We start from the raw sequence: 25,721 nt of genomic DNA on the forward strand, positions 1-25,721 counted from the left end.
CTGTACTACGGTTCTATTGCTTCCGTCAGGTTATACGGACTTGAGCTCATATCATTCCAGCATGCCCCGTAAGGGTGGCAGATGCGGGTGTTATTATCGCCTCCTCTCCTCTCGCCCTCCCAGATATGGGCGGGGTGACGAGGATATGTTGGCCTTAGTTCCCAGCAATCCAGACCCGGACCCAGATGGGAAAATGGCCGATTAGGCCTTACCGTTAGCCTTAGCCTCCTTATCCCTCACCAACTCTGGCGTCAGTTGACCTGTAATCATGAAAAATGACTGGGGTCCTGCTCAATCGGCTGCTGCAGGGGCCTTTAGCGCAGCCGAAAAGCGTCGACAAGACAGGTTCTATACCCCGGCCCAATCACAGAAACGACTCCAACCGACGGGCATATTCCTCAGCAGCTGCCCATTTGGTCTGTTGCAGTCCTGCAGCACCACGACGAGGAGTCCTTCAGCTGGCCTTGGCACCGATCTGGCCACGACTTTTCTGTCCCTGCCATGTTTCTCATCATCACTCCATCCTCGACATCCACATCCATAACCTTGCCACGCTCGACAGGGCTGCAGATGGTCCATGCGCTCCCAAAGTTTATTCGCTCTGATGGGGGTCAGCACCCTGGCCAACACATCCCGGTGCATGGCGTAGTCATTTCGTCGGCGTCAGGCTGATGCGTTTGTTGCTCATCTCATCCGGGCAAACATGGTGAATATTTTGGCCCACCGGACTGGGTTTTCAAACACGAGGGGCTCTCCTCTTTGGCACGCGGTGAGCACCCAGAGATCCCCCCGGGAGCGCAAGAAATAGCCAAACTTGAGTGATCAACCAAACTCCCTGCATGTTTCCTAAACTGTACCATCCGCTTCCGCTTCCGATTTCCAGAGCTTTGGCACATGGCTTCCTGGAATCCCTGCCAGTAACATCGCCGTTCTGTCTTAGCTAGCCCGGGCCGTCGTTGCCCGCAGTGAGACGCTATCGCCAAAAATGATTCGACTTCTATCCGGCTGTCCTTGCTCCTATTCCCCTCAGAGGTCATCACAACCAGGTTAGAGGAGGGTGAGAAAACGAAAATAACAAAAAAAAAAAAAAAAAAAAAAAAAGAATAAACCTTTCCCAAGGTTCTCTTAGTCACATTAGGCTAAACCCAGGAAATAGCAGCTGCACGGCGACCCGCAGGATGCCTATGATGCCAACCACTTATCGTGAGACCAAACAAGCCATTTGAACAAGTCAAATTTGGTTCTTGGTCTGTGTTATGCTGGCTTGCATGAAGCCCCAAGGTCCAATCATTGTTGGTGTTGTGCCTAGGACTTCCACTTGCGTTCGAGCTCCTCTTCCCCAACTTGTTGGTCTCAAGTCCAGAAATCGAAAGACAAAACCCCATGGAACATACCGCCCCAAGAAATAATCGAGGCTGAGTCACACGGTTCCCATTGCACAATCGTTTTCTGAATGGCCCTCCACTCGATCGAGTATTTGCCAGTTGATTTGTTTCCAGCCGCATGCATTTCGTGACCAGAGGTTCTATTTCAAGGCCCAGAATTCGTACTTCTGACGATGAAACCCTCGTAGCAATCCAAGTCCTCTTTTCCCTTCTTCTGCTATAGCTTTCCGGGAACGACGCTACAACTCCTATGATACAACCTCCCGATTTTTCTTCTGCTGGCGACCGGACCGCGAATGACGAAACCAGAATGACGCCCTTTGCCACACAAGCTACTTCACTTCCTACCCAGCCACGGTGCTCTTGATATTGCTCCGCCCGCACTTCGGGCTTCGCAGCATCCCTTGTGTGGGGACCACGGATCTTTCACTCAGCCCTACCGTTGATTAATACGAGACTCCCCTTTCTGGTCGGCAACTCGTTATACTTGTCGCGTTTTATACTGAGGAGAATAGACTTTTTTTTATTTTTATTTTTTTCTTGGACCTTTTTCATTCAGAAGTCTCTTGTCTGGCTATTGCATTCGAAGGTGCCGGACTCATCTTCCGTCTAGTTCCCAACCCTCACGAATATCAATAGTTCCTCCCGAAGTATTCATTTTGTTTGAGTGTTGGGACCTGGAGACAAGCACCGGCACGACGCGAAGCTTCATTTTTCCAACGTCTCTACCAAACTGGCGCGGAGAATGGCCGGTTCTGGAGGTGGCCCTCCCCGGAAAAGTCACACCAAGTCACGCAAAGGATGTAAAACTTGCAAAAAGCGACACATTCGTTGTGACGAGAACTTCCCTCAATGTCGAAATTGCAGCAAACATCAATGTCGTTGCGACTATATGGACATGCCGGCCGCCGGAGAAGACCTGACAAAGGGCCGTCAGCCACCAGAGCTCCTGATGTCCCCAGAACTTCAGACTCAACTCGACAACTGGCGGATGACCGGCGAGTCACCTCTGCCCGAGCTACAGATGCACGATACAGTGTATTGGACTCGATTTTCGACCATCGATCTGCGTCTTATCCACCACGTCGTAACCCTTTCGACAGATATGAACAACAGGGGCTATAGTACCTGCACCGTCTGGGGATTTAGGATGAAATCGTAAGGTTCGGTCTGTCCACCGAGCACTCTAGTGACTAACCGGGAGTCTAGTCTTATCTCTGTTGCTCTTTCACATGATTTCGCGATGAGTGCGTTGCTTGCGTTGTCGGCATCGCATCTTGCATTCCAGACGTTGAATGACGACACCAACAACCTGGCATTCCACCATCGAGGCGTGGCCCTGAAGGGCCTTCATGAAGCAATTGGGTCTTTTTCACGAGACAACTCCGAAGCCGTCCTCGCGGCTTCAATTCTCTTGTCGTGGCAGGCGACTGATTGGTATGACACAACACCTGCGCAATTATTCTGTCTAATCATCAATCATAGGCGAGGCTGGGCCTCCCTGCAGCAAGGCTTATCGACTGTACGTCCCGACAATTCTGATCAACGCTCTAGTTCGTTGACATCTCGCAGGTTCTGAGCGCAATGAGACAATGGATACACGAATCGGAATTGGCAAAATACATAGAAACTCAGCGAACAGTCGCTCGAGCCCGAACTCCCGCGACGCCAACCATGCCTCATGCACCACTGGCCATTCCCAACGAGGACCTTCGCCGAGTGGAGCAGATTACAACGGCTCTGCATAATTTGCGTCTACGACTTTCCAACAGCGAAGAGCTGGCAGACCACACGAGACGCCTGGCCGACTACGTCCGAGAACTACAGCGAGACTTACACATTCAAGCACCAGACGAGGCTTTTACCAGATTACAGCATCTCCGAGACCTGATTTTCTGGTTACCACCGCTCATTCTGCGCGCGGGCGAGTCTGACTTGGCTCCGCTGACTCTCCTCTCTCATCTGTATGCCTGTGCTCTCGCGATCGAACCTTTATTCCCTGAAATCGGCGGCGCATATTTGGGCAGCATGGCCGTGCTTCCTCTCGAGCGCGTCCATGATGTGCTGAGAACGAGGAGAACGACCCAGCCCCAAGATGCAGGTGTCCAGGTGGCGCTGTCTCTCATAGATGTACCCATGCAGATCATGAATGCATATCGATTGAAACAGCGACAAAACAACCCAGGCAGCCAGAGCAGTCAACTAATGGACATGTATCGGTACTCACCTTCAGCGAGCCCTTATATGGCCCCGCAGGGACCAATGCGATCCCCCACACCCGATACCTCAACAACATCAATATATTCCAATTCACCTCTTCATGCGCATGGCAGCGTCTCCATGTCGGGGACATCGTACTATCAGCTCGGACATGGGCCCGGAGAATTACGACGCGACTCATCTATTTCATCTCTTGGACGGACACCTTCGATGAGCGAACGGAGCATGGGCGCTGGCAGTCCTCACGCGATGAGCATGGTTTACGGATCTCCAGCACAACAGCCTCACAGCAGCCACGAGATCCTAGGGTCGAGGATGGACTACTTTGGGCAAATTCAGGCACCGTACAATCCATACGGCAGCATGAATATGAATACTCGGTTCGTCACTCCTTCACAACTCTGGACTTGACGGACGTCGCGACTGAGTATTCTTCATTCGATAGGACTCCTCCGGTTCCGGCGAAGATGCCTCCTAGCATCAAGCAGGAGGACAAAGGGAAAGAACGTCAACGATGACGTGAGACACGGACATAAGGATGCTAATTAGCGCTATTGGCGAGGCCCTGGGAACGGAAGAGGAACGAATGAGAATGACAGAGATGGAACCGGAATGTTTGTGTTTCCAGACGGTAATCTACTCTTGCCACGAAAGGATTGTCAAAAAACGTTATTTCGATACGGAATTTGGGATAGGTGGGCAGGGGCAAGGAGGAGGATTCGCTGCTGGGGAAAAAAGGTAGTAAACACAAGCGGCACGTTTTAATTTCGTCTGATCTTACACGGGCAACACGAAACAAACTTCATAATAGCATGTGGTGGGAGGCATTCTGTGTCAAGTCGCTCGGGTTTATCTCTGTTGGCTACGGAGTCTGGCAGAGGAGACGTTATTGGCTCAGCAAGCTGCTGAGCTTGCACTTTCGGGGATTCTACTAATTTTGAGCAAGGTAGTTTTCACCATTCATGAATTTGGATTGATCTGTTCGATTTCATCCTCTGCCAGTGCTCCTTGACCGCTTGATCATGTTTGCTCAGTGCCTGAATGGTTTCTGTTCTTCAGCCGAAGGGGCCAGGCATGCATAGGGGCATTGTATACCGATGTAGAAGGCCCGTACTCGTATCAGGATTCTTGGGGAGTATGGATTGATCCGGTTGACTTTTAGCGGGCTCAGGCACATCCGTGACTCAGGATTCAATACACAGCCTTTCCAGCGCAACAAATCCTCGAGTCTTGGACCCGATGAATATCAAAGCCCGGGGAAAAATAAAGGACGGCTCCTCGGAGTGAGAATGTCGCAAACTCTGGACATCCATAAAGGGCTAAACACGCCCCAGAGCCTAGAAAACCGACACTGTTCTGGTTACATTGGACTCAAGGACATTCCCAAGATAGCATCGTCACTTATATTTAGCGAGGGCTAGCTGAGTTTTTGCAAGCGGGAAGAGGGCCTCGCCAACATGTGGCTATCTGAAGCTGAATGCCGTCTTTCCACGACATCAATTCAATATCAATGATACATTAGGACGTCCGTTCATGAACGAGCGGCTCAAAGAAATGCATCAGAAATTGTGAACAGCAAGGTACCACACTCACGACCAGACAAGGGGCCGGTGAATGGATGCCATGGAAAGGCAGACATTCAAAGATACATCCCCCAAGATTTCTATCTATGGAAGAATGGCTTGCTTGGAAGATACGGACGTGCCTGCTCACCGACTAGACAAGTGTGCGACAGGGTTCTGTAATGTTCCAGTCCCTTGCCATATAAAGCACTTTGAAATGTATGGTCTCGTTCTTCTGATTGGCGGACCGAACCGGTTCTCCACCCCGCCGTTTGACCGTCTCACGAGGGACGAAGAAACATTGAAGCCCAGCAAATTGCCTGGATTTTGAATGTTCCTGATCTGGGCCTTCATTCCCTGCTGTGATGAATCTCCGAGGCTAGAGCATGACTGCACTCGAGACCTTCACGCATGCATAGCACAGACAATCTGACCGGCAGAACTTGAACACTTCGAGCATCGACCAGCATTTCACTCACTCTCGCGCTCGCTCACCTAGCCTTTTTGCTTGTCAGCAATGGCCGAAGACGCCTCGAGTGGTGGCTGGAGCACCATCGAGTCGGATGAAGTAAGCAGCCGCAGCACCGTGGAGAGCAACTTGCTGACCTAGTCTCCTCCCATTTTCAGGGTGTCTTCACGTCTTTGATCGAGCAATTAGGAGTCGAAGGGGTGCAATTTGAAGAGCTGATATCTCTGGATGCTGATTCGATACGCGCTTTGAGGTAACGTGCCGGTCGTGCGTGACCCTCTCTCCGGCGGACGGTCTTGAGTTTTCCGGGGCAGTGCTGACCTCTTGCTCTGTTTCGCAGTCCTGTCTACGGCGTGATTTTCCTCTTCAAATGGATCGGTTCATCGTCAGGAAATAGGGGGACTCCACAAGATGGCTCATATGATTCTGCGGTAGTCGAGGAGGACGGTCTGTTCTTTGCGGCCCAGACAATACAGAATGCCTGCGGCACGCAAGCCATTCTGTCGGTGATTCTGAACAATGACAAATCGAGCGATCCTGTGTCGTCGGGCGCGGATGCGACATGGCCGAGAATTGATATTGGCCCATCGCTACAAGAGTTCAAGGACTTCACAACGGGGTTTGATGCAGCTTTGCGTGGGGAGTCGTTGTCCAATTCAGATTTGATTCGGGAAACTCACAACAGCTTTGCGAGGTCGAGTCCGTTCGCGGACGAGACACAACGCGATCCCCACGCTGCTACCGAAGACGTCTTCCATTTCATCGGCTACACGTGCTATCATGGAAAGCTCTACGAGTTGGATGGACTACAGCCTTATCCCATCTCCCATGGAGACTGTACGCCAGATGAGTTCCCTGAGAAAATCATCCCGGTGCTCCAAAGACGGATTGAGCGATATCCGCCCGGCGAAGTACGATTCAACCTGATGGCTGTGTGTCGGGACTTGAGAGTCAGGGCACAAGCATTTCAAGACTATGAAAGTCTCGCCCGGGAGAAGCGGAAACGAGCACAGTGGGATTGGGAGAATGCTCTCCGGCGGCATAATTTCGTCGGGTTCACGGGCGAGGTGCTCAAGGGCGTGGTGGGGATGAAGATCAAGGATGGGAGTTATGACGCGTGGGTCGAGGATGCAAAGAAGGCCACGGAAAAGAGAACGCGGGAGAGAGCTGCACGACGCCAGCAGGCGGCAGGATGATATGGGAGGTCTGGCAGTGGAAGGAGATATGCCCGACGATGGATTGAACTGAGGCTGCGCCCTCCGGTAACAATACTAGCTAGTACTGCTGTTCATTGACACGGCGCGCAGGCTGCCGATAAGCCAGCACAATGAAGATGGTATGGGAGTACACTTCATATGCGTCGGACTCGGTATCGTACAATTCATCGCTTTGGGCTTGCTTCTTTGGTAGTATGACTCCCCTTTTTCTGCAAGTCAATGAAATTTTTCCGGCCAAGAGGTATAGCCGAATTGGGCCTAGCGTGCGTGACTTTGAGCGCCACGCCTCTGATTGGCGGGCGAAATAGAATGGCCTGCTCATCCCAGCATCGCAGCATCTGGCTTTTTGCCCAAACATCTCTATCGGGCCTCTATATTTCCTTCAGGACCTGCTCCTGTCTTTGCCTCAGAGAGCCTCTCATTTATCTGAATCACCGGCACCTGTTTGGAACCCCCCTTGTTCTTTCATCGTCTTCCCCATCCCTGCCTCCTCCTTTTCACCTCTGGCTTCCGCGATCACGTTTCTGTCGCTCCTGTACTGATCACTCCTCGATTGCTTCATCATTCTTTCATCAGTTGCATGGCAACAGCATTCAGATAGTATCTGGGCCCCTGCTCCTCTTCTCACCATGTCTTCCCTGGAGATTGACACTCTTTGGAATGCTGCTTTTGGCGAATCTACTCGCCCGGAGCTCTACGCCGCTGATGAGCTAAATGAAGATGGCTTCCAACCACTGAACGACCCGCACAGTTTTCTCGTGAATATCGCGACGTTGAGTCACAAACAGCTATATGCCACCAGTGCCAACAATCAAATCGCCATGAAACTGGCCCAAGACGAGTACCTGGACTTGGAGCACCAAATTGCTCAGATCAAGGGCAAAGATAGTATCAAGAACCCCCAATCTCTTCTGGAACCGGATGTGTTTGAGGAACGAAAAGAATCCGCGCTCTACGGCTACAAGTATGAGCCGAATCGACCGGCCCTGCTTCATGCTGGTGTCCCCGGCATCAGGTCTGCCGACGACCTTACCGACCGGGAGAAACATGATGTTCGGCTGCTCCAAGAGCCTTTTGAGCAAGGCGGCTTCGTGCCCAAGGAGAAGGAGTATAAGGCCAAGGCTGCAAGGGCCCCGAATCCAAAGAACATTGATGGATGGCAACCGGTCCAGAAGAACGGCAAGCTGCTCATTCCCAAACAACAGACTCCCCACGAAGAATATTCCATCACATATGTCAAGCGCAATGTGGATGAAAATGGCGAGATCGTTCGACCCCAATCCGCCGGGAGTGACGCTTCGGGAGAAACACCGTCCAAGGCCGTTGACAAACGCTTGACCAGAACCAGATTCGATGGCAAAAAATTTCCACCGACACGCGACGTATCAGAGGCTCCTTCAGCAGCATCGACCCCAGGCAGAAAGCGAGCAAACACGCCGGCCGTCGATGGGCGAGAAGATACTCCGAACTCCAAACGCCGCAAGTTCAATGGCCCTGACCGGCCGAAGCACCCCAACCAGTATACCAAAGCAAGAGAATTAGCGATCAACACAACAGCCGCTCAGAATGGCGCCAAAGCTACATCATCCAAATCATCATGGGTCGGCTTGTCTCCGACTTCCCTGCGTAATCGCAAATGGACAGACGAAGAGTTGGTGGAGGCCGTCAAGCATGATCATTTATGGTTGCACGACGATCCGAACAAGGCCGAAGATTGGAAGCATAAGATCATCAACGGCATCAATCCCGTCCGAAGCTTCAGTATGTTCCGAAAATGGGCGTACTGGAAGGTCGAGAACAAGGACAAGAGACCGCGAGCAAAGAAAAATTTACCCGCGGAAGAAGCCAAGCAGCCCAAGGGGTCCCCCCAGCCGAAGCGCGTAACCGCCAAAGCTACGAAATCGGCAGACAGTGGGAGAACGACCCCATCGACCATGACACCGATGCCGGAGAATGTCAACGGAGGAAAGGCACAAGACGCGAAGCGAGTCGTTGGAACCAGAGGAGGATCAAATAGGAGGGCCACGGCGGGTATCAAGCTCCTCGTGAATCACGAGGACGCAGAAGACGATCTACGTGCTGGGACCGAGACGGAACCAGGATCGAGAACGGAGCGGGAGGTGTCACAGCAGATGGACAAAGAATTACAGGAAACTCCGGCTTCAAGACCGAGTCCACAGAGAGAAGAGAGCGATTCCATGATCGTGGTCAATGGTACACCGCCAACGAGACGATCTTTACGAAATTTGCGCAGAGCCAGTGGTTGATGGACGGAGAGAGCGCTGGCATTTGCCACCGCTCACGTTTTGGGGCCGAGAGATATACGTGTCTCGCCATCAGGGCACATGTAAAACGAGGCACTGCGAAGGTTTTGTTGATAGCTTTGGCAAAGTCTATGGAAATAACTGGTCATAAAAGCCGGAGGATGCTGTTGGACTTTTCGCCTGCCTTGGCAGGTATTTAACTAGCGTCTTTTAGGCATCGCCAAATTTGGCCCCAAGTTTCGAGCCCGCTACGTTTTCTATTTGCCTGCGCCGCACGTTCTGCCATCTTGTTCCTCCCTTGATTTCACCTCGACTTCACCTTCATCAGTGATTCTCCGCCACCTGAACCTGCCTTGTCGAAGCACCCTCTGGTCACCAAGATTCAGCACCTATCGGCAAGCTTCAGATCCGCCTTGACTCAATCACTCCCTCGAAACCGTCGGACCCCCGTACCAACCTCAGCGGAAGATGACCAAGAAGAAGCGCCACCACCCCGATGTGGAAGAGGTCCTGGCGCGGCCGTGGTGTTACTACTGTGAACGTGACTTTGATGATCTTAAGATCTTGATCAATCATCAGAAAGCAAAGCATTTCAAATGTGAAAGATGTGGTCGACGTCTGAATACCGCAGGAGGTCAGTCCTCACCGTGATTCCCCCTTCCGATCTGCCGTTAACATTTCCTATCCAGGTCTGAGCGTACACATGAGTCAAGTACACAAGGAAAACCTCACTGCCGTAGACAACGCGCTTCCCAATCGTGCTGGTCTGGATATTGAAATATTTGGCATGGAAGGCATCCCTGAAGATATTGTTCAACAACATATTCAGCGAGTTCTGACCGCCTTTCATCAAGCCCAAGCTGAGCGACAGGCAGCCAGTGGCAATAATGCCCAAAGCAGCTCAAATCCTAATGCGCCAAAGAAACCCAAAGTCGAGTCCGTCTCTGACTTGAAGAAGCGGCTCGCCGAACACAAAGCCGCCAAGCTGGCAGGTGAAAAGGAGAATGGAGGAAACAGTAGAGATACCACCCCAAACCCTTCTGCTCCTGGTCAAGCCCCTGTGGCGGCGAACACGGTAAGTTTGTCTGAAACATCTCTTGCATCACCTCAGCTCATTCCAGGCACAGGCAGCCTCACCAGCTTATCCTGGTTATCAACAATCATACGCGGCACCGCCTACAAATGGTTCGTACAGCCAATCTCCTTCCTTCACCCAAGTTCCAGCTCCTGTTGCTGCTCCGTACCAAGCAGCACCACCTTTCCCTCCAGGGGGATCCCCGCCACAAGTTGGAGGTTATGGACAGAGTTCGCCACCTCAGCCTGGACAGCCAGGCTATGGTCAAGCTTCTGCCGTATCATATCCACAACAGCCATATGCCCAACCGCCACAAGCATCATTCCAGCAGCAGCAGCAGCAGCAGCAGCAGCAGCAGCAACAACAACAACAACAACAACAACAACAACAGCCGCCACCAATGGCCTATGCTGCTCAGCCAAGTTTTTCACCTCATCAGTCTACATATCCTGGGCAGTCCTTTCCTGGACCGACCAGTGGGCCTCGTCCATTTGGTGCAGGATCTCCTGCTCCTGGTTTTCCGCAACAACCTCCACAACATAATTTACCCCAACGTTCACATTCTCCCGCTACCAACGGAAGTTTTCCCGCACCAGTTCGTACTGGCAGTGTAAGTCTACCTAGTGCTCCAGGATTGCCACAGAGACCAACATTTGGTGCTCCTCCTGTCAATGCTTTCCAATTTCAGCAGATGCATCAAGGTCAGATCCCTGCTTCACAAACCCATAACGCTGTGTCCCAGTATCACCCATCCGAAGCTCCGCCATCGACAATCGCACCACCTCCAGTACCGACCCAGTTGCCACCCCAATCTTCTCCCGACGATGCTCAAAATGCTTCATCACTTGACGATTTGATAGCGAATGCTTCGAAACAAGCCGATGCCAACGCCGCCGCCGCAGCTGCACCTGTTGCCCCTAAAGAAGATATAGCGGATGACAAGGGAGCAAAGAAAGATAAGGACAAACCCAAATCAACCAGGTTGGTGTACTCTGATAACGAGACAAGTCCTGAAGAGAAGATGGCAATGATGCCCAAGTACGCGTTTACTCCTGCACAGAAGACTATTGTGGTTTAGCACGGAAACCTTCCTCCGACCCCACAAGTAGCTCCAGCATCCGAGGCTCGGTACGGAAACATTGTCAACAGAGAACTTTCTTTCGATCCGACATCGACCATGGTCAATGAAAACTCAGCTAAGTCTCTTGAATGACACTCGGCTGACCTATCACTTCCCTTTACTGTTTCCATCCACATTATTCTATGGCAAACCCCTCCAACCAAATGAATTGGAATGGCACTGAATGCTTCGGACCTTTTTGGTGAGTGAAGGGAGAGCCAAGGTGTTTTGACTACCCTGGAGGAGGATGCTGACAAAGGATGTGATTGCGAATTTTTGTCTCTTGACTGAAAGGATAGCATCAGGTGGAAGAAGGGATGGGCGTTTTCTTCGAGGCAGCATTACCATTGCGATACCAAGCTGCTTGCTTGTAAGTGCAAGACGGTTGGTGTCTCTTTCAGTAACATGTTTTAATGCAATTATCTGGCCCTGTTTCGTACAATTCCGTATTCTCCTTGCCCATGATTCTTGAACATGTCAGCCTGAGAAAGCCACATCACAGCCTTTTTATCCTTGTCAATGCTATCTTCACAAACTAACACACTCAGCCCCATATTCATTCCGCTGGGAATAAACCAAATGTTCAAACATGATCCTGATACGGAAGGCTATTCATTTTTCATTTTCTTCGACGCACTGCTCTTTCGAACTTTTCTTGGATTTTTGCTGCCCTGTTTGTTTTCCGGGCTCTGCATTTCTTGATTATCGCTACACTATGCCACACCGGGCTCCTATATAATGCTAATCTACGTGACTACCTACCTACAGAATCCGATATATCCATCCTGACAATGTTACGCTTCGTCGTCTTGTGGAAAATAAGCGGGGGCTCGAAAATCGAAAAGACGCAACATCTCTATCAACTATCTTTCTTTCCCTGTTGGCATTAACGGCAGTCTGCTCAGCGTGAAAACACATGCGGTTGTACTATCTAGGAGGGGGGTAAAAGAAGTCTCCATCCAGCTTATGATATCTTCCCCAGCAATTCTAAACACAGTCGGGTTGGAGACCCAGCTCGTGCTCACATTTGCTCCACCTCCAATCACGCCATACTGTTTCGAATGTCTCTTGTGAGCGTTTTCGACGGTAGTTTTCTGATCGTCCAGATCGATAGGAATGGTGCAACCATTCTCAAAGTCAAATCCGTCATGCCATTTCCCTGCTCAAGAGTATTTCACTCGATCCTGTTCAGCATATTGGATCCCGTATTGACCTTGTTCTTTTCCATGCTCTTCCCCATTGTCCTTGTTAACCCGACCCAATACCGTACCCATCCCTCAGTTTGGCCCGCACGGGCGGACTCAATCCAGACAGAAAGGTGTTAAACCCTTCGTTCCCGATCAAACCGACATACCCCTGAATGACTCTGGCGAAGCTAGCTCTGACCTCGCCGAATTCAGTGCCCTGTTTGCCTTTTTGAGGAAATTGAGCTATGGCCGCGAAGTACAGCCCGAGACTGCGCTCCATCGCTTGAGGGTTTCGTTCAATGACGTTATTCAGGCCCATGAACGCCGAAGCTTTTTCGTGAGAAGTCGAGATCTTGGACATGGATTGCAGGAAAGGCTCCGCGTAGTCATTTAAGAATGGAGCGAGATGAATGGGGCATGAGAGACCGAGCCTGCCGAGAGCTGTTGCCGCATTCTCATTTGCCGGGTCAGGGACTTCCTCATTCTTGATGATGGTAATCAGGCCCTGATACAGGGGTTCGATGAACGGTGAGATTCGAGAGGTAGGTGCGCGAGCAGCGATTTCTCCAATGGACCAGCAGACGTTAGCCAGGACATTGAAACCATTCTCGGAGTCATCGTCCGGCATCGCGTCAAGGTCGAGTTGGCGGATCAAGATTGGTAGAAGTTTCGGGAGGTAGGGATCTAGAGAACTGTACAGGGCAATAGCGCAGTCGCCAAGGACAGCATAAGCGGATTGCCGGACGTCGGTGGTAGGATCCTCCATGCAAAAGGAAAGGAGGTCGAAGAATTGCGGTTGAGAATTTTGAACCAGTGGTGCGGATTGGGAATCGGAGATGGCTTGGATAATGGCGGACAAAAGATCGAGAGCGGTCACGATGAAGTCTTTATCCGGCTGATCAACGGTCGCACCGGACATGAAAGCCATGTGCTGTTGCAGATTGGCATAGATAATCTTGATACACCGGTCGAAGATGGGAGGAGCGAATTGAGCAAATGTATCGCCATATGCCATGGCAATATATCCCAAACAGCCTAATAGGGGAAACATTTCCCGAGAATCGTCTTGAATCTTGTTCCATCGCTGAATGAGAACCGGCATGAGGAGGTCAACCAGCTCCGGTTGGGCCATGTCCGATCCGACGTTGTCGGCCAAAGTTTGGAGGCAGTCGTAGAGAATGTACATGTTCTTGTCTTTATATCGCCTAAAACACTCGGTGAACTGGCGGAGGATGGGTTCGATGTAAGGTTTGAGTTTGTCGCCCGATTTCTCCTCGAGACTGGCAAAGGAACTCGCTCCCGCCTCTTGGACTTTTTTATTCTGATCCAGCATGCGTTTCAAAAGACCGTCCATCATGGGTTCGAAGTACTGTTGTTTGTCGGCCTGGGATTCGAGTCGTGCGGCCCATTCGGAATACCGTGCTAGGCACCAGCAAGTGATTTGTCGGACGACCGGTTCTTCGTCGGAGAGAAGAGATATCAAGAATGGTACCAGTTCCGGCAGGTGAGGTGAAACCACATCCATGCAACCTTCGGCAATGGCACCAAGAGCAAGGACGGCGGCTTCACGCTTTGGCCAGAGTTGATGGGAAAGATTTTCTTTCAGGTACGGGAGGATGATGTTGAAGACAGCCGAATGATAGTTGACGGCGAACACGTCCAACGCGGCAGCCGAGCATTTGCGTAAGCTCCAGGCATTCTCTGGATCATCGTCATCCCATTCCTCGTCGTCCTCATCTTCGGCTTCAATCTCTCCATCACTCAGTTCGGCACTCTTGGACGGCGTCCCGTTCGCTTGTGGAGTGCCTGGGTCATCTTCATTTTCAGAAGTAACGCCTCTTCCGGCCTTTGTCTGGGCAAACTGGGGTTTAATATCTTCTGCGCGGTCTTCCACATCAGCATTGTTTTCGTCACCACCTAGCCTGAACACTTCATCCTCCCCATAGACCATGCCTGCGAGGAGGACGGGGATAATCTTCTCGAGATAAGGGCCCATCAGGTCTCGGAGCTGTTCTTGTTCACCGACACTTAGCCAGAACTCGGCCGCATCCAAGGCAAGGTCGGGGTTTCCGGATTGCTGCTGGGTCAGAATATAATTGACTAATCCCTCAAGGTGAGGAGCGAGCATGTCCGGTCGAGAATCGACAAGCTGAACGAGTGACTGGCACACAATTCTCCTGACTTGAACATCCGTATCGGAAGCAAGTTGGAATATCGTCTGCAGATAAACATCCAAGGCCGAGAAAAGCACCTGGGACTTTTGCGGAATAAAGGCCTTCAACGTGCTCAATGCAAATACCCTGATCTTTGGGTTGCGATGGCTCGCAAACTCCAACAACTTGGGGACAATGACTGTCATGGGTCGTTGGCCCTGGAACTCTTTGTCGAGCAGTTTTCGGTTATCCTCACAAACTTTGGCCAGCGCTGACATGGCGCCTTCCTGAGTCTCAGCCGGGACATTTCCAGACGTGTTGCCGACCAGGGTCAGTAGCTCCTGCAAGATCTCCGGCCATTGGAGCAAGCCACCCTGTTGCACAGTTTCTGTGATGACCGTCCCGGCAAAACTTCTCAGCTGGGGATTGGGATCACGAAGGACCGAGAGCGTCGCTGCCTTGATGTATGCCAGTTGATCCTTGGGTATGGTGGGATACAAGAGTTTTATATGGTTCTTCAAGTTGATGGCCGCAGCATATCGAATAAGAAAGAGACTGGGCGCATTGAGATTCAACTGCGGGCCGAACTGGGGTGTGCTGAATATGTAGGTCAAATACTTCACGTAGTCTTTATTATTTCTCGCATTCATGAGCATCTAGAGGCGCAGCAATTAGCGATGCTCCGCAGTGGTCGTGGTGTTAGGGCGCTCCTGCTGGAGCAGGGAGGATTGTGTGGGATCCACGTACCAGCTCGGCCTCTTTCTGTTTGTTTCTGTCATGCCCGCTCAGTGAGTTCTTCAAATATTCACATAGCTGTCGCAAGCCATCCTCCTCCGGTTGCCACGTCATGACGGGCACCGTCGCCCGTGGGCTTGACCAGGAACGTGATAGACCTCAATGTCGGAAGGTGAGTGTTGGGAGAGTAGGACAAGGCGAATAAGGCCCTCGAGACGTCCGATAGTCTGTTGCAAACAGAAAGGAGAGCCGCGGAAGAAAGAAGGGTTGTTGAAGGTGGTTGTAGCTGGTCTGCCCTGACCCGATGGTGATAGTGGTTGGGCGAAAGTGGGAATTTTCTGGTGTGGACGGGCGTGGGGAGACCTTGGAACGGCGTCAAGGATGGACCAAGGGCAAAAGCCGATATCAAGGCGTTAGGGGTGATTATGAGGCCCTGACCTAAGATATAGGCATGAGATGTATCAGTAGAGAAGCAGAATTGTGGTGTGCAGGCTGAGGTTGCAGTTTTTCCTAATGGAAATTCCTGCTCCGCATCGCAAGGAGGTGTTGACTTTTACTTTTTAGTGAGGCCCTGGGTAAAGGCAAACTTTAGTGGCGGTTAGTCGCCTCGTCCGGGCGGCGGGACCCTTATTCTCTACTGGGTGGATCCATGTACCAGTGTGCTAGTAAACTGCTAGCACCGTTAAACCTCCCCGTACATCTGGTATGCATCTTTAACATTCTGCGCGGGTTCCCACAATCTCTTGTCCAGAGGGAAAAAAAAAAAAAAAAAAAAAAAAAGGTTGCCACTCTGTAATAGTTTGCTCCGGCTTTGAGACATAGCAGCTTCTAGGATATCTTTTTGGCAGCCTCTCCGCCAGACAGACTTTACCTCTTTTAATTTCTTTCTTTTGTGCCCGACGAGGCTGTCAGCGTCTTTGTCCACCTTCACCTTTTTTCATGTCCACACCAACTTCTTGATCGAATGGCCTAATTGTTCAAGGTATCCTGTTCGCTTCTTTGCTTCTGCTAGTGAGATGATAGCTTGATGCTCTACTAGATTGCCCTGGTCTTCCTCTTGATCTGCGGACCCGGTTATTGCCCATCGAATCTCATCTGCAATGTTTTCAGCAATTGTCAAAACTGGCTCATTTCGATTGGAATCGACTCCATCCGGACCCGAGGCGACGGGAATCACTTTCATTGCTAGAATCCTGGACGATGGAGGCGAGCTCGGACTCAGCCAGGAGAGTATGCCCGTGCCTCCGTCAATTCGATTCTCAGACATATCGGATTTTGGTGCCACATAGTTTTGTAGAGACCTCGTGTTTGTTCGAATGGTGCTCTCTGTTCCGGGTTGATACATGACGACTATGCCAGCATTGAGTTCTTCTTTCATCTGTCGTTCACTTAATGTGGACGTGATGTACGTCCCATACCGGATTTTTGAAACCGTTCGAAGGTCGACCTTCTCAAACGAAGCCAACTTCTCGGTCGTCCAATCAAATCTGCAGCAGTAGAGAGCGGCATCCGTCAACAGCACAACCGCTTCTTCGAATGGGATGGTTCGCAAAGTGTTTTCGTGAGCGGGCGTCAGCATCGTCCATCCGTGAATCAGATCTTCATCCTTTTCTTGAATCACCTGTTTGGCACAGTTTTCGACGGCGGTCTCCCGCACCTGATCAATTGAAATACCGGGGTCGGCACTCATCACCGTGCTCTCAAAGTCTTCAAAAATCTTCCAAGACATGTTGCCCAGGAGAACGTCGAGAACAGCCTGGGAAAAATAATCATTCACCATGTTGTTGTAGTATCGAGTCAAGGTTAGACTGAGGTCGTTTAGTGCTCCACGATAATTCCGGCGTCGGGTTCGGGTGAAGTCTCCCTTTAACGCGGCCGTGGATGCATACTGCCGAGATATGGCATCTCCATTGTCAGCCCATAGAGTATTGAACCAAGTCGTGCTCTGATCATGTAGCAAATCGATTTCAAATCCTTCCCTGGCCAAGTCTCTCTGCAACATATACTGTCCAAAGGCACTCTGGGCAACATTGGTCCGGTCTAAACAGTCCATGCAATTCGTGCGAATGATACCTGATTGAGTTTTCTCGACGCCTTGCCCTGATACAACCGTCTCATCATAACTCATGATTTCATCTTCGAGCTTGTGGACGAGTTTGGACACATTTTCAAACTTCATACCGCGGCACTCTGCATGGAAATCGAACCACTCGAATCGGACGTCTTGCAGCGGGTCGGATTCCTGCAAAGATCGGATGGCTTTCTCGTAGGCATCTCCAATGATGATCTCCCCACCATGTTTATCCACGAGAGAAGCGATCTGCACTCCGCCATATCGTCTCTTGAGATCCTGAAAGTGCTTCTTCATGGCCGCTTCATTCTTCGACACCGACTGATGAAGCATGGGAATAGGCTTGAACGCATAAGGTGACTGGGAAAAATAAAGAGGTATAGAACCACGTATCTGGACAAAAGACCGTATTCGCCGGCCAGGAGACCAGTCAGCGGAAGATAGGATTTGCTCGGTTTCGACAGCATTCGCACAATTCCCTTCATCGTCGACTCCTCGCCGTAGATATCGAAATCCGGAACGTGGTACGGACCGTCGAGATATTAAAGTCAGAAGGTAGGTCTGTCTATTCCCACCCGTGCTAGCAAGACTTTGCTTCGCATGGTTCATCGCATGTTCAGGTCCCGCCGACTCGTTTTCATGCTCAGCGGAGACCACACGAGCTGATGGTTCATCCATGAATGCTGATTTTTCAACAACAAACACTCTCTGGCCGACGAAGCCCTGCAATATTGGCATGAGAAATGAATCCTGCCGGGCGTCCAGGAAGGGTGTGGCCAGTCGTCGATTCCAAAAATACTAGGCCTGTCAGTACTCTTTGTATATATTGCCCCACAGACTATCGACCTACCAATGGATCGAGAGTCTCCCGTGACGGGGCCTTTACAGTTCCGTTCGTGAGCGCGAGTCTTCGTGTAAGATCAAATTCGTAAGCAAAGAAAAAGCTGCCCGACGTCAAGATCATCCTCGTAGTCCGCAGGATTTTAGGAAGAGCGTCTGTGACAGAACTGGTAGCTCGCGTCTGAGCAGCGTCGTTGGCCTCTTTCACTGCTTGGGGGTCATTTTTGGGGTCTGAAAGATTTGCGGCGGCCGCCGCATCACCTCCGGCAGTTGAGGGGCCTCCAGCAGAAAGACCCTTCTGATTAGAAGAAGCAGGAGGATTGCTTATATTTCGTCCGACCCCCCAGCCTTGCTTAGAAAACCAGTGAGAAGCAAATCGCCCATATTGGCCACGGTGTGCGATGACATCTTTAGCAATGCTGGTGGCGCTAGAACCTCGCCGTTGACTGGGTTTGGTGTCGATGGGCGTCTCAGGCTCTGTATCATCCGGTGCCACATCATCCTCTCCGTCGGCGTCGCTGAGATCGGAGTCAGAGCCGGATGTCGAGGAATTGGATCCCTGGGATGCGAGAGCAGTGGTGGCAGCACGATCGGCCTCCGTCTGGGAGGATAGTGGAAGTAGGGCAACGTCTGTAATGACATAGACTGGTTTTCCAAAGATTTGAGCGACTTGCTCCCGCTGAGTTATGGCAATGAGAAAGAAGGATGATGCAATCGAAAGCAGTCCTGTAAAGAAAGACTGAGCTACCAAATCGTCTCGGCGCGACCCAGAATCCTAACCTATGATGCCGTGGGCCTCCAGCGGAGGCCCTTTCCTGCCTCCCACGTCATTCTTTTGGAGTTCTTTGATCTGGCGGTGCTTATAGTCGATTTGGATGGCCTTGTGATGTTCGGCGGGGCCGTGGGCTTGGAGGACGAGTCCGTCCACGGTTGCCCAGATCAGCAATCTGCGGACAAGCCCAGGCATTCTTGCTCAGCAACGAGACGAGGGAATACAATTCCAGCATTATCAAGGAGCCGCCATTGGTTCTGGTGAGGACAACGGCGTGAAGCATTACAAGGGGAGCCGAGACGTGTTGGAAGAAAACGCGGTGGTGAGAAGCATCCTGGACGTGAGACCGCTGACATCATTGGAAAACAACGCTTGTTCCCTTTCAGGTGAATTGGACATCATATCTACGGACCAAGAGAGGCCGAGCATGTCAGTTTTCTACCAAATGCATTTTCGTTTCTCGTTATCGTTACACTATCTCCCGTATCATCAAACCGTGTCGTTTTTTCTTCCAACAATCATTTTGTTCATGTTGCGAAATCTAGACTGTGTACTTTCGCCGCTGTCAAGTCCGGAGACTCGACCCGAACCCCAGAATTTGGTTTAATTTCTGTCACCATTTTGTCCTCGGCCAGAGGCACTCTTTCAGGTTGAGTAAGAAGAGGGCTGCCAGGAACGGCGTCCAAAGGCGCCTCGTGCAACGCCGGTTTCTTGCCGACCGCCATTTTGCCCGCCTTCTTTCGTTCAAGAGCACTTTTCACCCAGTCTGCCACTTCTTTGTCCGCGGTATCAGGCGTCGATCCGTTGGCAAAGGCTGATTCGACGCCAGCTTCGGCTGCTTGTTCCGCTTCAGCATCCTCAGAAATCGTGGGCGGCTTCATCAATGGCGCGAGCCAAGCGTGTCGAAGAAGCATTGCATACGTTGGTCTCAATCGGGGAATCTTGTTCAAACATCCCCGTACAAAGTCGATTGCGGCTTCGGAGAATCTATCAGCCGGAAGGTCTGGAGGTGCTCCATCCACAATGGCCTATGGGCCAAGAGTTAGCTTTTTCCACAGTCCTGTCAGGAGGGTGCTGCTTACGCTTAGTTGGCTGAATATATTGTCGTAGGTTTCCGGAGGGTAGGGATATCGTCCCAGCGCGCACTCGATGATGGTGAGACCCAGTGACCAGATGTCGGATTGAACGCTGTAGGTGCCGCCTCCGCTCGCCCCGACTTGAGCCATCCCACCTCCGGAGATTCGCTCTGGAGCCATGTAGCTCTGACAGCCGATATTGGTTTTGGCTATTGAGGCGACGAGATTGCCGCTGACGCCAAAATCACATATCTTGACTTGACCCCGTGTGTTCATCAGGATATTTGTCGGTTTGACATCTCGATGGATGATGTTGTGTTCATCCTTGAGGAATTTGAGACCCATCACCGTTGACAGCGTGATTTTCTTGAGCACTCCTTCGGGAACTCCATCACCGTACAATTTGTCGACCGAACCGCCATCCATGTATTCGATACAGATGTAGACCGAGCCTTCTTGGAAGAACGCGCCATAGAAATCAATGATGAAGGGTGACACGCAACGGTGGAGAATGTCCAGCTCCATAATGATGGCCGCAAACTTCGAGTCTTCTAATTCAAGCCGTATTTCTTTCATTGCCATAACCAGACCGCTCGTTCCCGAGGACCGGGACTGTGGTTCCGGCTCTTCGTCCTCCTTTGCCGCCGAAGCGGATGATTGCCGTACCATATTGCCTCGCAGACCTAAACCAGGTCTTCTCATTCTCGGTCGAGCATGTCTCACTTGAAAGACCGTTCCGTAGTTTCCTTTTCCAAGCTCCGCGATGGTATCCACTTCGTCCAGAGAAATCGAGAAGGTGCTCCCCCCAGCAAAGTCAATCCCACTTCCATGGATAACCGCCTTGTTCTGAAAATTCAGCGTCCCCTTCTTCGTGTCAACGATGTTTGAGTATTTGTTGAATTGAGATCCCGTGTCCTGTTCTTCAACCTTCTCGCCAGGGGGTACCGGCTTTTGCGCATCAGACAGTTTCATCCCTCCAGGCTTGAGTCCCCGCTTGGCTGCCAGACCACCCATCGGAGCCTGAGGACTCATCATTCGGGGGCTTCCCGTGACTGGAGATGGCGAGCCACCAAAACTCGGAGCGTTTGGACGGTTCAGGCCCGGGGGAAGACGGAGATTGGCCGTAGGTTGTGTAGGAGAAGATGGAGGAGCTCCTGTGATCGGGCAGCCAACAAATCGACCAGGACCGGGACCGGGACCAGTGGACTGTTGACCAGGTAGTCCACCTCTCATGTTTTGTGCAGAAGGGGGAGGAGCTCCCTGACGGGACAGAGAAAAAGCCTTCATTTTTGCTTGGATGTCTGAATTCAGTCCGCTGGCGCGGCTTGGGAGCGGTCCTGGCCTCCGCGCTGCATTGGTAGGGCCGAGAGGGGCTGAGGAGGGGCTTATGGGGGATGCCATACTGCCGCTGGGGGAGTTTAAAGAGGGAGGTTTGCACACTGTTTCGGGAGAAGAAGTTTGGGAGGCATCAGAAGAAGACTCGGCCCGGGTTTCGTCTGGATTTCTGAAGGTGTCGGGAGGGGACGGCTGCTGGGGAGTTGTGTCGTCCATGGAGACGAAGATCCCAAGGGGGTAGTGGTGGTGTTGGCTGCACGGGTGCGCCGATGCAGTTCTTTCTCAACGCAGCATGCGGGGGGGGGAGGGCGCAGAGGAAATGGTCGGCCAGCTCAGTGATGAGCTTACAGAACGGTGGATATGGTATGAGGGAGAGTAGAGGGAGGAAGAGGCGAGGTTGAGATGTTGTCGAGCTATTCTCATTCGATGGAAGGGGAAAGACGTAGGTGCTGAGCAAGCAGGTGGCTTCTTGTTTTTGCCCGAAGAGGCAGAGCCGGGAGGCGAGAACAGAGGGAGGGCGAGGTGGAGGATAGAGTTTGAGGCAAAGATATCAGAGCCGCACCGCATGTGTGAGGGTGAGGTGTTACAAAATGAGCTGTTTCGCAGGGAGGAAACCAGGGAATATTTGAGCTCGACGGAGGGAGAATTGGATTTTGGAGGTGGAGAGGGCAAAAAGATTTGAATCGTATGCAGTATGATAATGGGCCCCCCCCTCCCCGGTATGGCCGTAAATATACGCAGATGTGTCGATCACTGGCTTTGCGATTGACTGCTCTACCAAGTTTGTTGGTCGGGCAGGTTTGCAGCGCGTGATATGTACGTGTCCCAGGTATGGGACTTAGTGAGTTGGCCGGGCATGAATTCCTAGGGGGAGCGGGTGACGCTCCACGTATGTATAAAGAAACTTGGATATTGTACCAAAAATACTTGCGATCTTACGTGTCATAGCCGGTCGATTCAAGTACCAAATACTTGGCACAAGCACATGGTTAAGTCGCCAACATCGGTACTAGGACCCATAATTGACCGAATATTACTGGGGTACACCGTATTCCCATGGTGTTTCCCATAGGGCAGCAAGGAATTCCTGCATCTGCACTTGGACCTGCAGTGCTCCATATCAAGACTCCCTGGGTTCTTCTGGGGTTCTGCCCGCTCCATTTCCTGCTGTGCCATACATTTTATACTCACACAAGTTCGAATCACCACCACCAAAGCCATTATACTGGAACCATTGATTATCATGTTTATAACTCTAATCGGTACAGAATACAGTGGTGTTCGTCCTTGTCCATGATCCGACTGCTACAATTTCCGCTAACCCAGTCACCACCAGACGCGGTCAACGCCTTTTAATGGCCAAAACCACGCTCCAGAGAGGCTCCAATGGACTCTCTCAATGAACAAGAACTTGATTGTCTCAATATGTCGCCCATTCTACCGTTTCAAGCCCGAGCAGCACGAGGATGAGCGTGGACGGCAAAATCCAGATAACATAGCTGTGGAACAGGATTTTGGACATGATTCCGGGATAGACGTTATTCGTGGCTGATATCTGGCTCAGCTGGAGGGCACTCGGCGAACCGCCAAGCAGATAGCAGATGATGATAAAAATTTTGTCGTCCAAAATGCTGACGGGGACGTATTTAGCAGTCAGGGCCAGTAAAGGCGCCATGATGATGGTCGGAAGGACCATTCGAGCGACCAATGAGGCGTAGAGGAGTTTCGTTTCCTCTTTGGGGTCAGTAATGTCACCTGGTAGATTCTTGGGGATCGTGTTGCGAGCGAGATTGCCACCGAGAACGACCAAGATAAGAGGTACAGCAACACCACCGCTCTGTTCGACTGCTCGCGTGGCCGAATTCCGCAGGAATGTCCCGTCGTCGAAAAACAGATGTTGAAGCTTAGGAATAGAAGCAATGATGATAGCAATCAACATGGCCCACAGAGGCGGGTTCATGAATTCCCACACCCCGGCGAGAAATCCCTTCGTTTTGGCGGAACCTGCCGACAGGAACTTCTGAATAGGTCGAGGAAGAGACTCAAACGCCGCAGTGGACTTCGAGCGAATGACGTGATCGACCCTTAGATAATGATATCTGATGAAGTTCTTTCCTTGGTTGATGTAGCCTTTGACGCCTCCGCAATTTTCATCTTCCTTCTTCTGATCGAAAGTCTTCAGCCACGCCGGATAGTCAAGATGGTGGAGAGGTGTCGCCATCCCGTTGGTGAGAGTAGGCATGAGATCTGGCACACTGGCGGATCCATTCAAATTTCGATGAGAAGAATTTCTTGAGGACCTAGCGGACGATTTGTGTGGAGTTCGAGGGGTTTTGAGACCGTCAGATTTGGATGCAGAAGGGGATTCGGTGCCGATCCGAGTTATCTCATCGTCATCGTCTTCAAAGTCATCGCTACTATCTCCATCACCATCGTAATTGGGACTGAGGAGTCGGCGTTGTTCGTGGTCCGAGTCGACATCATCTCGGTACTCGCCCCTGCCCCTCTCGACACTGTCCTCTCTTTTCGTTCCGCCCTCTGCCTCCGTGTACGCTTCTGGTGGCGCCAAGAGGACATTGTAGCCCCAGCTCCAGCGGAGTAGTTGGCCAAGTTGCTGAAAAACGAGAAGGTATAAGATCCCTCGAGCAGCAACTTCATCATCATTGTCATTGGGCACTTTATCCCAGTGCAACCCCTTAAGTGTCTTTGACAGGGACAACACCAACGATATAGGCAATGAGTTGGAGTTTCCAAACACTCCCATGGCAATGAGGAAGTTTGCCTGGCGCTTCTTAAATTTGAGAAATTTCCCAACGACCAAGGCGCACAGGTACGAGACCAGGGTCTGAGCAATGAAGATGACGGGGATGATAGCCAACTCTGCCAGCTTGTCCGCGGTCAGCTGCGACGCCAGCTTGGTAAAGATCAGGCAGGGCGTAAACAATATGACATTGAGATTTGCCAGGAACTTTTGTGCTTCGGCGTCAAACATGCCCTGTCTTGCCACGATATATCCTGGTAAACTGACACAGACCACTTCTAATACAGCTTCGAAAACGAGGAGCGAAAGGTGGCCGAAGTCTGGATGTCCCGAGTGTCGAGCAGGCTTCTCTTGGAAGGCGCGAATGGCATTATCGGCCAAGGAGAACTGATCTCGGGCGACCAACGTTCCAGATATATGTCGATTTTGAACGGAAGCCGGACTCGTGAAGAAATCGGAGAAAGGCATGTTGATCGAGGCCTTTGATCCCCCGCGGGATCTAGGAAGATTGAGACTCGCAGGAAGAGCAGACGACGGCGGAGGTAAGCTATACGATCGAAAGCGTGTGTGCAATATCTGGTGGATGGAGGTTGAGGATAAGGTCAGACGGAAATGGGGTTCAGCTGAACATGTCACCCCCTCGAGAAATAGTGCGAGCAAGTGGATACGGTAAGAGCAAATGATATCAATCTGCGGAAAAACAATTGTCCCAATCCGCAGGACAGAAAAGGGGTAAGTTTAACTAGCAAAGACCAGCGCAGGCAGAAAACAAAAACCAGGGAACGAAGCTGCGGTGGTCCAAAGGTGGTGATTGATTATCACGAATGGTGCCACGCTGTGATGCGATTGGGGCGGAATCCAAGCTGCTCAGACAACCCAAGATACGGGCTTGTGGCTGGGCCTTGTTAGCTCATCAACCTGCTTTCACGTTTCCAGCATTCTACTGGCCCACGATCAAAATCAAGCCTTTTGACACGGCAAGCGACGAAGGCTATAATTGCCGTAATTCCTCATTGGATTTTCATTTTCCTGGAAAGGTGCTTGCTTTCTGAATGCACTCGAGATATGCGGGAAAGTACGTGCACCAGAGAGGAAAGAGCATACTGCTCTCCTCCGCGGCGACAGCGGCCTCATAGGTAGGCGCCCAAACCAAATGCCAGACGATTGTGGCAATACCTTCCATCTTCCCACCTCCATTCCGCTTCCCAGACGAACCCGCCTCCCCCTCTGACCTACAATACACAGCAACAGGCTATTCTAAACTCCATCCTCCTAAAGAACATACATATCTTATCCGCGTTCTCACGACTGCCCTCACCCGCGGCGAACTGACCTGACGCTCCACCACTTCGGTTCCGCTGTCCCCGGCGACGATGTCGTTGGCATCGTCGAACGAATCCTCCCGCCTCAGCCCTCAACCTCTGCGCCTCCTTTATTTCCTAAGTTCTCTTCCGGCGATTGAGTACGGGGTCTGCTGGA

The 25,721-nt window shown here is 51.4% G+C and overlaps 8 protein-coding genes across 8 annotated transcripts; 4 read left to right on the forward strand and 4 right to left on the reverse strand.

Annotated features, from left to right (window-relative positions):
• Positions 1–2,277: 2,277 nt before the first annotated feature.
• Positions 2,278–4,016, forward strand: Z518_10728 (uncharacterized protein; the record flags this gene model as incomplete). The annotated part of the gene is made up of 4 exons (XM_013411559.1): positions 2,278–2,543; positions 2,595–2,822; positions 2,871–2,907; positions 2,958–4,016. 4 exons carry the CDS (start codon positions 2,278–2,280, stop codon positions 4,014–4,016), a joined length of 1,590 nt encoding a protein of 529 aa, XP_013267013.1.
• A 1,668-nt stretch (positions 4,017–5,684) lies between these two features.
• Z518_10729 (uncharacterized protein) lies at positions 5,685–6,832 on the forward strand (the record flags this gene model as incomplete). The annotated part of the gene is made up of 3 exons (XM_013411560.1): positions 5,685–5,735; positions 5,795–5,889; positions 5,977–6,832. The coding sequence occupies 3 exons, from the start codon at positions 5,685–5,687 to the stop codon at positions 6,830–6,832; spliced, it is 1,002 nt and encodes a 333-aa protein (XP_013267014.1).
• Positions 6,833–7,482: 650 nt separating this feature from the next.
• Positions 7,483–9,120, forward strand: Z518_10730 (uncharacterized protein; the record flags this gene model as incomplete). Its single annotated transcript, XM_013411561.1, has 1 exon — positions 7,483–9,120. One exon carries the CDS (start codon positions 7,483–7,485, stop codon positions 9,118–9,120), a length of 1,638 nt encoding a protein of 545 aa, XP_013267015.1.
• A 465-nt stretch (positions 9,121–9,585) lies between these two features.
• Positions 9,586–11,270, forward strand: Z518_10731 (uncharacterized protein; the record flags this gene model as incomplete). The annotated part of the gene is made up of 3 exons (XM_013411562.1): positions 9,586–9,751; positions 9,807–10,192; positions 10,245–11,270. 3 exons carry the CDS (start codon positions 9,586–9,588, stop codon positions 11,268–11,270), a joined length of 1,578 nt encoding a protein of 525 aa, XP_013267016.1.
• Positions 11,271–12,560: 1,290 nt separating this feature from the next.
• Positions 12,561–15,501, reverse strand: Z518_10732 (uncharacterized protein; the record flags this gene model as incomplete). The annotated part of the gene is made up of 2 exons (XM_013411563.1): positions 12,561–15,308; positions 15,400–15,501. 2 exons carry the CDS (start codon positions 15,499–15,501, stop codon positions 12,561–12,563), a joined length of 2,850 nt encoding a protein of 949 aa, XP_013267017.1.
• Positions 15,502–16,324: 823 nt separating this feature from the next.
• Positions 16,325–19,265, reverse strand: Z518_10733 (uncharacterized protein; the record flags this gene model as incomplete). Its single annotated transcript, XM_013411564.1, has 3 exons — positions 16,325–18,256; positions 18,309–19,024; positions 19,079–19,265. The coding sequence occupies 3 exons, from the start codon at positions 19,263–19,265 to the stop codon at positions 16,325–16,327; spliced, it is 2,835 nt and encodes a 944-aa protein (XP_013267018.1).
• A 332-nt stretch (positions 19,266–19,597) lies between these two features.
• Z518_10734 (uncharacterized protein) lies at positions 19,598–21,697 on the reverse strand (the record flags this gene model as incomplete). Its single annotated transcript, XM_013411565.1, has 2 exons — positions 19,598–20,098; positions 20,153–21,697. 2 exons carry the CDS (start codon positions 21,695–21,697, stop codon positions 19,598–19,600), a joined length of 2,046 nt encoding a protein of 681 aa, XP_013267019.1.
• A 1,204-nt stretch (positions 21,698–22,901) lies between these two features.
• On the reverse strand, positions 22,902–24,710 carry Z518_10735 (uncharacterized protein; the record flags this gene model as incomplete). Its single annotated transcript, XM_013411566.1, has 1 exon — positions 22,902–24,710. The coding sequence occupies one exon, from the start codon at positions 24,708–24,710 to the stop codon at positions 22,902–22,904; it is 1,809 nt and encodes a 602-aa protein (XP_013267020.1).
• Between the last annotated feature and the right edge of the window lie 1,011 nt (positions 24,711–25,721).

This window comes from Rhinocladiella mackenziei, assembly GCF_000835555.1.
Source record: "Rhinocladiella mackenziei CBS 650.93 unplaced genomic scaffold supercont1.10, whole genome shotgun sequence".
NCBI lineage: Eukaryota > Fungi > Ascomycota > Eurotiomycetes > Chaetothyriales > Herpotrichiellaceae > Rhinocladiella > Rhinocladiella mackenziei.